The following is a 15,225-nucleotide window of genomic DNA, read 5'->3' on the forward strand; positions in this document are numbered from 1 at the left end:
AAAAAAAAAAAACAACACGTCTATGGCCGGACTCAGTTATGTGTTCAACGCCTTAAATTGATAACCTCCTATGTCATCAGTGGAAATGCGTGAGGCAAGTAAAAACTGGGAGCAAACCACAAGAGGGCACTAGTGTCACACACAGTCTTCTTTTTACAAATTCACGTCACATTTGTGCTGCATGGAAAATAATGTCATTTGTTTCAAAGTGACAGCAGCATCACAGCTCCTGCTGGACAAGGTGGGGTTTGGTTTTGAATTATACAGGGCCTAGTATTAGATAAGAAAAATGATTTAGAAACCATAAATGCATTTATTTGTTTGAGGGTAATATGAAACTCCTATTATAGTGGTTTGCATGCGTCTTCTGACTTCTCGACAAAGAGTTTCAATTCGTTTTATCACTACTCCCTGGAATGAAGCCAGTGCAGCCACTTTTTGCTACCTGTTAATATTATCTGCAGAAGGCTGCATGCAGCAAAATACGTGCCATCAGGGAGAGGGCGCTGACAGAAATGTGCAAATTTGGAATAGCAGTGCTGCTTATCACATGGAATTGAATGGGCCAAGATAGCTCCACTGGAGGGCATGAAGGGGTCTGATCTGTCTCGAGGCTCGACAAGCTGGTTGGTACAGTGGCAGCCAAGCATGAAAGAGAGCGTGAGTGCGAGTGGTGGGCTGTGACAGATTAGGGGGAGATGATCCCTACTTATTACAATGTGTCTGCCAATTACATAGGCAGGCTTTAGACTGGTGATCCTCAAATCTGGTCCTCGGGCTCTGGAGGGATGCTGAATTTCTGTCCTGTCAGGTAGTTATTTGCAGTCCCCTGGGGTTGTGAGCGTAAATTGGTCCTTGATCACACAGCTAGAATGAAAACAACCTGGAAAAAAATGAGCAGTGCTCTCATTCCTGAGGACTTTGGAGATCCACTTTGACTTTTAACATGTAAAGTGGCAATCTTGACTTATGGCCCAGTTAAATATGTAAAATGATGGTATGAGTGACTCCAATCGCAGCTTGCCCACTTTAGAGAAGTCTGGTTTAGTACTGGACTTAGCTTGTCGATATTAATAACTTGTAGTATACCCTGCAGCTTTTAAATGGAAGCCAATGGATTTAACTGACGTGTATGTAGGGAACCTGATATCAACAAACAATCTAATTATTTCAGTATGAATGCATTCAAACATCACCACATCTTCATAAGCATCTCATCAATGAAACTACATGCATGGCGCTACATACAATCAGCTTCCTGTCATATTTCCCCCAGTGGGAAACTCCAAAACTGTGCAAATGACCTTTAAAACTACCAGTCTTTATTGTTACCAACACATACATGGCAAAAGATGGTGACTTATTAACCTGTGCTCGAGCCATGATGACAGCCTTACCTGTTTTCTTCACAGCCATTAGATAAAGACAGAATGTAGGAATGCATCTGTGCCGCACTAGTGAGTTTCATAAAGTGGAGCAAATCCACATGTAGGACATTGTCTCCAAATGTGGGATGAGGGAAGAAAAATGCTGTGTAGTCCTACATAAATGATGACCCCCTGTTACTGTGGATCAGTCACATGGCCATTTACTGAATACATCTTGTGTGAATGTATGTATAAGGGAAGCAGTTTTGGAAAATATGCTTTGTTACATTTTTGCCAAGTGTTAAATAACAATCTTTCAACTTCAATGTGAATCTCCATGCAAGCATCTTAATAAAAATTCACTAACAGAAAAACTACATGAAGAAACAAAGTATAGGTATAACATAAGGTTTTATGTGCTGGACAAGATCCTGACTAAAATAAATTCCTTTTTTGCTTTAACTCTTTAACTCCACCCAGGAGCTCGATTTCCATACGATAACTGCAGCCAACTGCATAAAGCCCCACTTGTGGCCATCACCAGTCTCTATGGAGACGCTGGGTGGATACGAGGATCCACCCAACAGGAAAAGTCATTTGGGGATAATAAAGAAGCAGCCAATAGAGAAACGAAACAGAGCAGTGAAGTGCCCTGAGGATAGAATGCAACCAAGCTTTCCCTTTTCTGAGATGAAGACAGAGCTCACTACAAGAGGAGTGAGTTTCAGTGGGAAAGCAGAAGAAAACAGAAACAATAATGAGACAGCGTGTGAGTGGCTGAATGTGAGCCGTGGTGTGCAGTACACCACGTTAGCTGAAGTTCCTAAACAACCTTCCGTGTGTTCAAAATATCCATCATATTCCTGAACCCAGTGATATTTTGTCTGATTACTCCTTTTAGTAAAATGGCATCTGCACGAGTTGGAGTTCTGTTGCAGATAAAGGTGGTGGCTGGACGAATCCATGCTGTGACAAAAATTTCATAACAAAGATGCAAAAAGACAACGCAGTAGACCGAGATGTCTTCAAGCAAAAGCACAGAGTGAGAGGAAAGATGAAGAAAACAAGCCGATCTCACCTTAATTCTGAATAAACAAACCATTTCCTCCTTAAACATCACTCTGAATAGAAACAGAAATTAAACACTTTATGTGACGGCTCTAAAGAGGAAGAGATGTTTTGCTGAAACTGCAAGGTCTTTCTCCTGAAGATAGACAAGCATGGCCTTGGTGCCACAGATGCTTAAGTAGATGCATTCCTACTTATGACTATATTTAAAGGTTATCTTGGAGACCTTATCAAGGAGAGGAATCCCTGCATACAGGCAAGCTGTTTTGCATTTTATGTGAAAAAAAATAGCTATTATAATGCTATTTATTTGTAATAGGAATTTGAGCAAAATGTATTTTCGTTTTCTTTATGATTTGATAGACTGTGTTATCACTAGGGTGATCGTGGCTAAAGAGTTGGGCGTTCGCCTTGTAATCGGAAGGTTGCCGGTTTGAGCCCCGGCTCGGACAGCCCAGTTGTTATGTCCTTGGGCAAGACACTTCACCTACCGCCTACTAGCCCATGGCGTGATATGGCAGACTCGCTTCTGTCAGTCTGCCCCTGCTACAACTGTAGCTTGCCTCCACCAGTGTGTGAATGGGTGGATGACTGGGTGTGTAAAGTGCTTTGGGGTCCCTAGGGGGAACTAGTAAAAAGTGCTATACAAATACAGACCATTTACCACTAATTATTATTAAGGCTCCAGTGAACGGAATAGCTGAGAGCCATATAGCACTGCAACTGGGAATATAGGCGGATACAGTAAAGACAAAAGAAGCAGACATTTTCTTTCCAACTTTTCTCATGTAGCCTGATGACAGCAGAAGACGCACGAGCCAGGGTCCCAGAATCGGGTGATTATACACCCTCCACAGCTTCCAGCATAATTTGATGCACATAGTTAAGCCCATTGTCTATTCTGTGTGACAGAGAGTGCTGTGAACTGCTGAATAGGCTTTTTCAAGCCAGAAGATTCAGTTGTCCTTTTAGCTTCTGATTGTTGCTACAATGTGTTTTCAAAGTGCTGCGCAGGCTGTTTCAAGCCAGTGGGGTCAGCTGTCCCATTAGCCACTGATATTACAAAAACACTCATTAAGCTTTTATGTTCTTATGGGCACCGCTAGCTTTGTGATTCTCCTCTCTCAAAGGCAAGTGATAAGAGTATTTTCTGCAGCTACCATTTATGTCTGCTTCTAACAGGGACGACGCTTTCTCAAGGTTGGAAAAGGTCAGTATTGATGGAGGGCTTTGATTGTAATACTGCAGCGAAATCCGGGCTTTGGAAAAAAATAAAAAATCTTATGCAAATGTGTTTGTGGTTTCAAAGAGAGGCAAGAGATGTGTTTTTATTCATCACTTTTTTTTTATCACGATTTTGTGAAATGAGATGAAACACATGACGTCCTGCCTAAAAAGTTTCATCACGGGGGAACAAGAGACACATGGACGCAGACCTGTAAGGTTCAAAAGACACCCAAAGTGCCACTTTACTTAAATTCTCAAAGTTACAAATAAAAGTTCACGTAGTTGACATGGTGAAGATTTCAATTTCAAATCACTGAACATATCCAACGCTTTGACGCACAACTGAGCCTCTTCTTCTGCATGACTTCGTGTGTCCTCCCAGCTCAGGAGCAGCTTAGTGTCCATGCGCAGTCAAAAATCCTCAGCAGCCCTATTGACCAATTAGTAGAAGAATAGCTGGCTGAGAACCAACCGATTTGGACTGTAGGTTTTGCAGTTTGCTTTTCTTAACTGCTATCACACTTTGCAATGCAACTTCCTACCTCCTGAGATTGGGAGAAGAACCAAAAAGACACTAGACAGCATCAACATAGCAACAAAGTATTGTAGCAGCCAAATAGGCATCACTTTCTGTTTGAGATGCATAGAGCTAGACCTGGCCAGGTAAATCTCTCTTTTATAGAAACACGATGAGAAACATGCAACAACAACGACAATACATCATTAATCTCATTGTTTCCTGGGCTTCCTGGAACATTCAAGATCAACAAATATTTTACAATCCTCCTTAAAACAACAGAGAGAGAGTGAGAGAGAGAGGGAGAAGGAGCATCTCAGAGCCTTAAACTGTGGCAGCAATTTGCAGAAACATCATTGAACACCAGAAGGAGCCCGACGGTGGAACACACAATATGAAAATGAGCCGCTGATGGAGCAACAGGGAAGGTAGTCCATAGCCTGGCCTCCCTTAAGGAAACATATTTACATCCAATACATCAGCTAACATATCTGGGCTCATAGACTGACCAGAGATTCTGACATGGACATACAATGATAGGAGAAAGGGAGAACGACTGAAAGAAGATGGAACGAGTGACAGAGATAATAGAGTCCCTGTTAGAAGGTGTTTACGATCACAGGTTTGGGGGAACGTGGAGGCAGAAAGTGGACAGCTCGAGCAGAATTCTAAAAGGGGCTTGACAGTTGTTGAAATCTAATAGTCTCTCTATTTTCTGTCTGAGGACAGAGTGAAACGCTTGAAAATGAAGAGGTCAGATGAGGTTCACTGAAGAGAGAGATTTGGATGAGAGACAGAGATTGCAGTAGCAGGTTGAGGGGCCAGGAGATGGACTGCTGCCAAGGTAACTGGAGGAAGAGACATTGGAATGGCTTTAGATCTGTGCTGAGTTAACGGAGTTTCCTGGTCAGCTGATGGCAAAGGAAAATGGAGCGGAGCTACCAAACGTAGCCGATTTCGTCATCCTTGTCCTCTTCCTCGTCCTCGTCGTCCTCGATGGTCCCCCGGGGATGGATGCGGCCCCGTCTCTTCTTCTGCCGGCTCCGACCGGTCTGTGATGGCTCCTCTTCTTGATCGTCGAGGAGTATGACTGCACCACCGCTGCCAAAATCCCCCGATGTCTCCTGATCCTCATCTGTAGAGAGAGAAAAACATAATAAAGAGATTACACAGATATCCCCAGATTAACATTAAATATGATATATTAATGATTTCCCAGATTATAAATTCTTTGCCAGTGGGCTCCCTGAAACTTGAAAGCCTACTGGAAGTAACCCTTCCAGCACTTTTCTGAACTGACAGGTTTCTGTCATATTTAAGGCCTGCTTATATGACAAAATTAGTGGGTTTGCTTCGGCAGTTAGCAAGGGTGGTCTACGCTTCTGCAGCTACCTTTGGAAAAACCCGGAAACTATGCTAATAGTCATCAAACCACATCTTTATTGATATATACAGAGGTGTCAAGACTTTCATTAGAGGGCACAGGAGGTCATGATGCAAAACAAAACATTCAGTGTAACACTTCACCCCCAAATACCTTCAAAACTAATTCCACTCTCATTAGCTCCAGCCTTATTTTGTTTTGCACTAATTGCTAATGTTAGCAATTAGCCTGGGTGTAAACTCTTGAAATAGGGCACAGAATCAGAGTAGGCCATCATGAGCTAACTCTTTGCCTAACCAATACATTCTTTTCAGGGGAGCAAATAATCTACTAGAAAAAATAAATGAAGAAACAACAACTTTTGCTTTCTGTTGATTTACCCAACAAACAACATGCGGCTACAGGGAGCTGATTATACTGGATGGTTTTAGTGGTGTTTGGTTAATGGGAGGCTAATGTTGAATCCAGTGGAGCTACAGTGTGAACAGGAGTCATTATCAGCTTCTGCCTCGAGCATTTTTTGAAGCTCGAACTTCAAATTAGTCTGTGTTCAAAACAGCCTATTTACACCTGGGTACAACTGCGCTGTGGTTGAGTGGCACTTACGCTGTTAAAATCATTTTGGTGTCCTTGTGTTCAGGCTATTGAGTGGAGAGCTGCTGCATTGCTACCTGTTTGTTCTACGCAGGCCAGAATGGGAGAACTCCAGGCAACCCCTGCCTCAGGCCACTCAGCCAGAGTTAGATGAGCTTGTTAGGACTGGTGTTGTCTACGCGTGTGCACGTGTGCATGGAGGCTGGACGGACATCAATACTGGAACCTGCATTTACTGGTTTTCGACTAGACTGGCATCCGTGCGAGGTGCAATCTGCCAGTGAGTTGGCTGTTTGATTGGTAATTAGTATGTCTGCCTGGATTCTTTCCTCCTAATTATTGTTCTTTTTTCCACAGTGCAATTGATTTGTAGCAAAGTGCTTTTATTGGCTTTTTGACCATTTCATTTGAATTTCCATGGCTGACTTGTTAGCTATCACTATAACATGTCAAAAAACTTAATCTTGTATATTCTTTGTCAAAATATAATGCAGTAGGCAGTAGTTTATTTGTTTATTCTCCCCTGTGAGGTACGCCTCAGCACTGCTTCAAATTCATATTCATAACAGATCTTTTGACATTGCTCCCTGCTGACAAGTGTGACAAATTTTCTGTCTTGACTTGCAAGATGCTGGTGTTTTATCAGAGGTACACGAGCAGGATATCAGAGGCAGATAGAATCAGGCATATTAGAAACAGCTGAATTGGCTCCAGAGGCATGCCTAATGTTATCTATTTCCTAAATGATAACTGATCCGTAGATACCGGTACAGATAGAGACACACGGGGAGAATTACTGAGCAAAGAAAGAGAACAAAGTTGCAGCTGCAGTGCTCTCTGTGTTTCAGTGTTGTAAAGAAGAGATCGGCAGGCTTTCTAATTTGTAGAAGATTACAAATGAAACAAAAAAGACAGATGTTCAAGCAGACAACGTGGATCAAAGCACTAACACAGAAAGAAGGTCAGAGAAATGGAGGAATAACAGAGCAAACTGAAGAATATCTACATGTGTGGCTTGGTCTTACCACAGTTGGGATTGCCTTGTTTTCTAGAGCCAGCTATCTCGTTGCCATATTTGTCCACACACCAACACTGGCCAGTGCTGCCGTGACACTGAGTTGGTTTGAAGTAGCCCTCGTCAGTACAACGGGGAATATAAGTGCCTGGAGACGAGCAAAGAAAAGCAGGAGGAAATGAGAAGGAATGACAAAAATTCACAGAAAGTTATAGAAAGCTGCTGGAAAGGTTAAACAGACAAAAATTAAAAATAAAATCTGAGCATATAATGCGAACTCTGCTCAGCAGAGGTTACATGTACACGTCCTCAACTGGCAGCAAAAGTTCTTGTGTATTCACACAGGGAGGGAGATCAACAATCAATTACTGCTGTGAAGGTTGCAGACAGGAACCATACATTCTGCTTAAGGAAAAGCAGTCGCTTGATAACACACATCCACAAACGCACACACCTATTTTCTCTTACCTTCATTTGACCCTGTCCCAGCTCGTTTTTCAAGCTGTTTTGTAGTGAGCTGAAACACTACACGATCTGCTCAATGGGTGCAGATGACATGTGTACAAAGTGCCTGGATGTGCTTTATAGTGCTGGTGCAATATCTCCTTTTTTCCCTTACTCGAAAATATTTATTAAAAGAAATCCAACTGCCATTTCACTCTGTGATCGTGAGTTTTCCTCCAAGGGCATTTAAAGGAGCGAGCAACTGACAGCTGCCACTTCAGACTGACCTATGAGGCTCTTTCTTCGACTTTGACTCTGGATCCTGCTCTTCTCAGTTTGACAAGGCAGTCCTACAACAACAGAAGAAAGTCAGTATCATTAAATTGAAAACTGAAACAGCTCTAGTTGTATCTTAGATTATAGTTAATAATCACTCAAACCTGTTTCCCTCCACTAACAGCTTAGTGACATATTATACTGGAGACATCCTCCTTTGCTATCAGGCTCAATACCCATTATCCTTACATTCACTATTGATTTACAGTCCTTGAATGACCTGACTATTTATCCTTCTTAATACATTATTAATTAAAAACATGTTTTTATTAGTACTCCATTACTAACATTTAGTTCATTACATTATATCAGAACTACTGTAACTGGTCTTAAATGAGGTAATGCAGGCAACTCGTATCTGTGTCACTTAAGCTTTCTTTCCTTCCTTACTTATTCATATGTTCCCTCCTTCTTTTATCCCTTTATCTTTCATCCCCCTTTCCTCACCATCGGGCTTCTGGAAACAGTAGCACCACTCGTTATTAGAAAGCTTGCCATCCTTGAACGAATCACAGGAGTTGAAGAGAGGCTTCATGCACAGTTCATACTTGTCAAGGTAGATGGCACTCAGCTCCGACTGGTCCAGGAGTAGGTCAAAGTTCATGTCTAGCTTGTTGAACATCCAGCCCAGTGAGTCCTTACAAATGGGCAGGATGCTTGTATCAAAGTCTAGAGAAGAAAAAATGGAGACGCAAAAAAGAAAAAAAAAATCACATCTGAAACTGCAGAACATGTCCAAGTCACCGACATTTCCTTTTTTTAAAGTAACACACTGAGTTTCGAGTTCGAGTATGTGCGCAAGAGTGTTTTCAGCGGCAGAGAGCTGAGATGTGTTCAGACTAGAGATGGCACGATACCACTTTTTATGTCCGATACCGATATCATAAATTTGGATATCGGCCGATACCGATATGAATCCGATATAGTGTGTTTTTTAATAAATAAAACGTTTTTTTAAATATCTTGCTGCATTTTGTATAAGTTCAAACTCAAGTTAAACACCAACCCCCACTAAAGCTATTCTGTTATACCTGTATGCAAAAAATACACTGCACCCAAAATATTTCATAGTTCAGCAATACTGATCAATCTAATAAACTTAAACCTACTCCATCCTTCCTATACTGGTATTTTAAAGAGTAAGCAACCTAACTAATAAGGTTGCAAACTCCCAGCAAAAAAATAAAAAATAGGGAACCACCCCCCACCCTCCACCTCATGATGCTTAATCGACGTAATCAACTTTAATTTGATGCAGTGTGAAAAAAAATGCACAGAAATCAATTATTTTTCAAGAATAATTAAATAGATTCAACATCTTTCTTCAACAGAATTGCAGACTGCACAGATGGTATCTTCCCAAAGGAAAAAGTACAATAGCTTACTAGGGTATATTAGACTTAATAGTTACTATATACAGTAATGGACTTCTATACTTTTTACATCAGATTAAAACTTTGGGTGTAAGATTCAGATAATTAATTATTAAAAGCTAGACATTTTAAATGAGAATAAGAAAGAAAAGTATGTCTTTGTGCCCCCTTTTCCCTGTTAATGCCCTATCGGCCCCCCTGGCTAAACTTTGCTAGATCCGCCCCTGCACAGTTACCAGCCGTCAGCTACGTAGAAAAAGATCCCGGTGTAGAAAGTAATATTAAATAAATTCTAACAACAGCTTATCAAGCTTAAACGTGCTGCTGTTGTTCAGCCGCTGGTTTCCTCTTTCTGGCGCGAAGTGGGCGATAAACAAACAAGAGAGACGGACTCACGACAGAAAAGCCGATCAGCTGATCATTGATCAGTTTCACGATTGAAGTAGCAGCAGGAGAGAGAGAGAGAGAGAGAGAGAGAGAGAGAGAGGCAGTCGCTCCATATATCGGTTGTTAAGCTTAACGCAGGAATGCTTTACAAACATTCAGAGATGAACTTACACACTTGCTTTACTTCTCTCTGGGATAACTTCCTCGGAGATGAAATGCTCAACCAGACCACCGACAGGTCTTGCACGCCACAGCCGCTCTATCACGTGACGCATACTGCTCTGACGTGCTAAGGTTATGAGCCGAGTTATGCCATGTCGCAAGTTTTGTGAGGTGCTTTTTTGATATTTAATGGATCGGATTACATTTTTTATTTCTCTCCGATATCCGATCCAGTAATTTAGGTCAGTATCGGACCGATACCGATACGTAATATCGGATCGGTCCATCTCTAGTTCAGACATGTTGACATTACAGAGAACAGAGCAGGGTCACTGTCAACATCAGTGCTAGCCCTCATGAGAACTGAAAAAAAGCATGACTTTTCAGCAGCTACTGGGTACACACACGCACACACACACAGGCACACGGCATGGGGATGTACTCACGTCCAGTGGTGGAGTCAAAGCTGTCAGAGGATTTGAGGTCTCTGTTGGCATCGAGGTGGAGAACTCCGAACCAGTCCTTCAGTCTGGCAGAGAGACTGTGAAGCTCTGTATCAGTGCAAGCTGCAGAAACACACACACCCAGACACACAAAATAATGAGGAAAAGGGAAGCTGTCAATCTACTGCTGTCATCGGAGTAAAAAAAAAACAGCTCTTTTTCTTGCTCCTCATCAAACTTTCATTCCATTTCTGCTGTGTACTTTTCCTTTGTATTCTTTCCTTTCTTTTGTCTCGTCCAACTTTTCTCCTTGAGCAAACACAGTGGGGTGATAACGCATACTCAAATACTGGTTACCATAGGAACACAATCTGACATGCACATATGCACATACACACATGTACAGTATACATATTGTTATTTCCATGGCTCTTGGCATTTCTGTCCAGTTTCATTTAGCATTCGTTCAGAGTTCAGATGAATGACTTTATCTTTGCAGGAAAAGACACAATCTCACACACATACACCATACCAGTGGAGGTCTGTCATGCCACTTTGCCTTCATAGTAAAACAAGAAAAAAGAAAAGAATAGATGTGTCTGCATTAGATACCACTTTATTGTTGCAATTTTAAGATAAATACATGTGTTTCTATTAGGGCTGCCACAAATGATTATTTTGATAGTCGACTAGTCACCGATTATTTTTGCGATTAGTCGACTAATCAGAGCATGCATCCACTGGACGTAAAACGTACAGCTTATTGCACCAGCATGCATCTGCTCTTATATAACTATCATTAGCTTACAGCTTTAAGTGTTTAAGATATGTGCTAAGTCAAAATAAAGGCAAGATGATAGTTTATTAAATTTTAATGAAATTTACAGATTGTTTCGGTGAAGTTTAATAAACTCCTTGCTATCTAAAATATAACAGGACACCGGAGTATATTCTTGAGCATCTCACACTTCTGATAATCAGTTGTCTGCTTGATGTTTATTCAGCTGTGTAAAAACTATAACTTTAATCTCAGCCAAACCGATTTACTCAGGAACAAATAAAATACTGAAAAAAGCCAAACAATAACATTTTTAAGTTATCTAAGTGACTTATATATGTTTAACCTGAGTAGCGAAAGACGGCGGTGGGTTTGAAAATGATTTGCTCGGAGTCCGGGATTCTCACCGGCTCTAGTGATCTTTGCCCCTGGCTAGCTATCGAGCTAGTGGGTAACGCTTTTCAAAATATGTGGTGTCTTGATAAACTGAGCAGATATTTGAGGTTTACACAGTTACATTCTCGTCTGAAAATATGTTAAACGTTAATTTTGTGACCCAGAAAGAATAATAAGAGTAATATTAAAACTAACTAGCTGCTGCCATTGTTGGAAACTAAGCTGGGCTGCGCTATGAATTCTGGGACAAAGCTACTTCTTCTTCTTCGGGGTTTAACGGCAGCTGGCATCCTTGTACATGCAGTGCTGCCATCTTCTGTTTCAGTCCGTTATTACACTCTTAAATCCTTCTACTCATTCCTGCGTCTTTTGTGATCTTACAAAGCTTCAAACGACGCATCGACTATTAAATCAGTCATCGACGATTTTGATAGTCGACGTAATCGTGACTAGTCGACTAATCGTGGCAGCCCTAGTTTCTATCTTTGTGCATGATCGCTCGCATCTGTGCAAATGCAAAGAAAGTTCACCCAGCACTGTCACCCATTTTGATGCTTTAATGACAGAGAGCATCAACTGAATTTCCCTAATTTGAGTCATAAACAACAAGAAAGAAAGCTCTCGTTGCTTCAGCCCCGTGGGACAGACATGGTTGGACTGCAATTCAAGCAGACCTCTGCCTCTGCCTGTCTCATTCTGCATCTTTGTGTGTCAATCTTCTGCGCCTGATTGACACATTTGTTTCTCATTTTCTTTCATCTGAGAGTTTGGTAAATGTGCCTAGAGGACAACAGCCATTCGGCATCTCGAACCATCATTACCGATCAAAATCCTTCAGCTTTGTCGTGTAGCACAGACGATCCACAGAGGAAGGTTGTTGACAATCCTGTTGCACGTGGCTTTCCTTTGATACAATCGTTCTGTTTCTAGTGTTTACATCTGAATATAGAAAACTGAGAAAATCTTCTGAATGTTTGAAATGTGAACGCCTAAATGGACCAAAATCACTCATCCACACACGCACACAAGGACTTGCACTTAAATAAAGAGAAGACCTGAATCACACTTTGCTGTCAGTGGATTAAGATGTCAGCAAACATGGGATCAAAAGGATATGAGCACATCACACACACAAGCAAAGTGTAAACACTCCTCAGCGTCAGTGGTAGTTTATAAGCACATATTTCCATTCTGCACTGAGAGATGTTGGCATCTTGCTTTTAGCTGAGCCACACTCAACATCCTGTATTCATGCATTCTTGTCAGGTCATGCACACATGGAGATACACCTGTACATACTGCATTTTACAGTAATAGTTTGGAATTGTTCACATCTTCCTCCATAAAAGATGTTCTTAGTAAAAGAGGATGAAAAATACTTGTCTGACTGGCTATCCGTGTGACATTACCTGTAGAATTCATGTGTACATGTGCGTAACTACGTATGTGTGAGTGTGTGCCTTCAGGACCAGACAGATAACATTTCACAGCACTCTTCATTTCCACAGTCTGGAAAGAGAGAACAAAATACCAACAGCTAAACATCATCTCTCCTCAGCGATTCTCAGTCGGTAGCACGTCGCCCGTTCGAAGCTCAAACCTCTGGAAGGTTTGTCCCTGCCTGATCCTTTATGTGACTGCACTGCATCCCTACATCGTCTCTGCCCTTCATCGTCTTGCTCTCTGTTCCCTCTCATTGCTTTTTGTATCACTCTTTGCTTTTCTAATTCTTTTGTTGCCTTTGAGACTTCTTGCTGATTTCTCTCGATTGCTCGTTCATTTCCAATTCTCTAACTCTGTCGATTTTCAAGATTCAATATAAGCCACTTATCACACCTGGCTGTGGCTAAGCCAGTTTCTTTTTATGACGAAGAAGAAGGCCACTTTGATATGTCCGACTCTCTTTATTTCTTTCTCTCACCGAAATTGCTTTGAGTGCTTCATTTCCCATTTCTCTCCTTGTACATCCCCCTACAGACTCTAAAGATTCAAACGTTTCTTTAACAGTTTTTACCTTTGATATCCACTCCCTCTATCGCTTTCCTTCTTATTGTACACTTTTTCTGACTTCACTACACGCCTCATCTTTTCCTCTCAAAGTTTCTAGACTTGGCACTATGGCTCAGAATGAGTCTAGATGGACTCTTATCTTTTTATTTTGTCTGCATTGTTGAAATAGTTTCTGATAGTTCCAGCACTGCTGAGTGCATAAGGAGCCTTTTCAGAGGGCGTTAAGTTAGAAAGCTGAAAATATTCACATATACATCCGATGCAGAGAGTTATTAAGGCCTGTTCTTACACTTTTTTATGTTAACAGAATACATTACTGTGCAAAAGTCTTGAGCCAATCTTTCAATCAATCCCACACTGGTTTAGTAACCAGTCCGGGGACTGATGAGGCCAGTCCATGACACTTATAACTCCATTGTGTAGTTTTTCTATCCAGGTATGTTTTTACTGCACTGTTGGTGTGTTTGAGGTCATCATCACGATGAAAAAAGAAACTGTTGCCAGTCTCATATTTTCTAGATCAGCTGTCTCCAACCTTTTTTGCTCCACAGACCAGTTTAACTCCAACAATATTTTCATGGACCGGCCTTTAAGGTAAATACAACAAAAAAAAACAACAACCCAGCACCAGTACAAAAAAAGGGACATTTATTCATAAAACACATGGGAAAAGACCCAGGGAAACCGAGTTAATGATAAAAATTATTTTAAAAAACGACAAATACCGATAAAAACCTTGAAAACTATACATTTCACACCCGAGTCTCAACTCTCATGGCCCAGTACCAAATGACTCGGCCCGGGGGTTGGGGAACGCTGTTCTAGATGGTATTGCATGATGGATCAAAATCTGGCACCTCTTATTTTATCCACTTGTAGATTTTCCTTACATTTTTTTAAGGGCACGTGACACACCATGCTGAGGTACATCAGCTTGTCAGTGTAAAATACTATTTTATGTCTAACTATGTGATTGTGCACATTTTTCATAGATTTGACTACAAAAATTGGGACAAATTAAGGATTTTGTGCCAAAAGATACAATTTAACATTTGTCTGTTATGTTTAGAGACAACACCCATTTATTCCTTGAGGTAGGTCTATTTTTAAGCTTCCATTCCTCTGTAAATGTCAGCTACAAGGACTGAAAATGAAACAGAAAGAAAGGCAAGAAAGTCTGGGTCTATGAAAGCAAAATATAAAGAAATGATGTGTGGCTCAAATTTTTGCACAGCACTGCACATCATATTAACATTAACATTTGTATAAAAGCTAAATTTTAATGGGTTGTTCCTGTAGTCATTGTATTTACTTCTTTTCACTTACAAAATCAAAAGCCATGTAGGCCAAATCTATCCCTGGATACTTTATAACTGTCTAAGGTTCTCAGCTTTCCCCCCTCTTTTCATTAAGTTGTCAGGATTTTTCCATTGGGCATTTTCATAAAGAAAGTTCGCTGACAGCATCCATCAGTTCAGGTAGTTTCCAAAGAGTTTTGTATGTGATACTGCAGAACTATGACTAAGCAGCAACGCAGTCCTTGATTTCCTTGTGAAATCATAACTGATGCAACAGGTGTGAGAAAAACAAAGCTGAAAAGTTTTGCACCTTGTCAAGAAACTGGAAGATCTCTTTGGTGGCTTTTATATTTTAGCAGCAAATTTAACTCTTACTTATCACAGTGCAGAGTGACAAAAAAGGCAGCAGTGGGCAGAATAAATAAA

The 15,225-nt window shown here is 41.0% G+C and overlaps 1 protein-coding gene across 3 annotated transcripts in view; it reads right to left on the reverse strand.

The window, feature by feature from the left end:
• Positions 1-3,874: 3,874 nt before the first annotated feature.
• The window catches only part of spock1 (SPARC (osteonectin), cwcv and kazal like domains proteoglycan 1), a 104,302-nt gene continuing 92,951 nt past the window's right edge, over positions 3,875-15,225 (reverse strand). For all 3 annotated transcript variants that reach the window (XM_040016118.1, XM_040016116.1, XM_040016117.1), the window contains 5 exons: positions 10,321-10,440; positions 8,400-8,621; positions 7,904-7,966; positions 7,183-7,320; positions 3,875-5,314 (listed from right to left, as the gene is read on the reverse strand). In XM_040016118.1, the coding sequence (XP_039872052.1) occupies positions 5,118-5,314; positions 7,183-7,320; positions 7,904-7,966; positions 8,400-8,621; positions 10,321-10,440 (740 nt within the window). In that variant the 3' untranslated portion in view covers positions 3,875-5,117. The remainder of the gene's footprint in view (positions 5,315-7,182; positions 7,321-7,903; positions 7,967-8,399; positions 8,622-10,320; positions 10,441-15,225) is intronic.

The sequence above is a fragment of the Simochromis diagramma genome, unplaced genomic scaffold, assembly GCF_900408965.1.
Source record: "Simochromis diagramma unplaced genomic scaffold, fSimDia1.1 OVJJ01000685.1, whole genome shotgun sequence".
NCBI lineage: Eukaryota > Metazoa > Chordata > Actinopteri > Cichliformes > Cichlidae > Simochromis > Simochromis diagramma.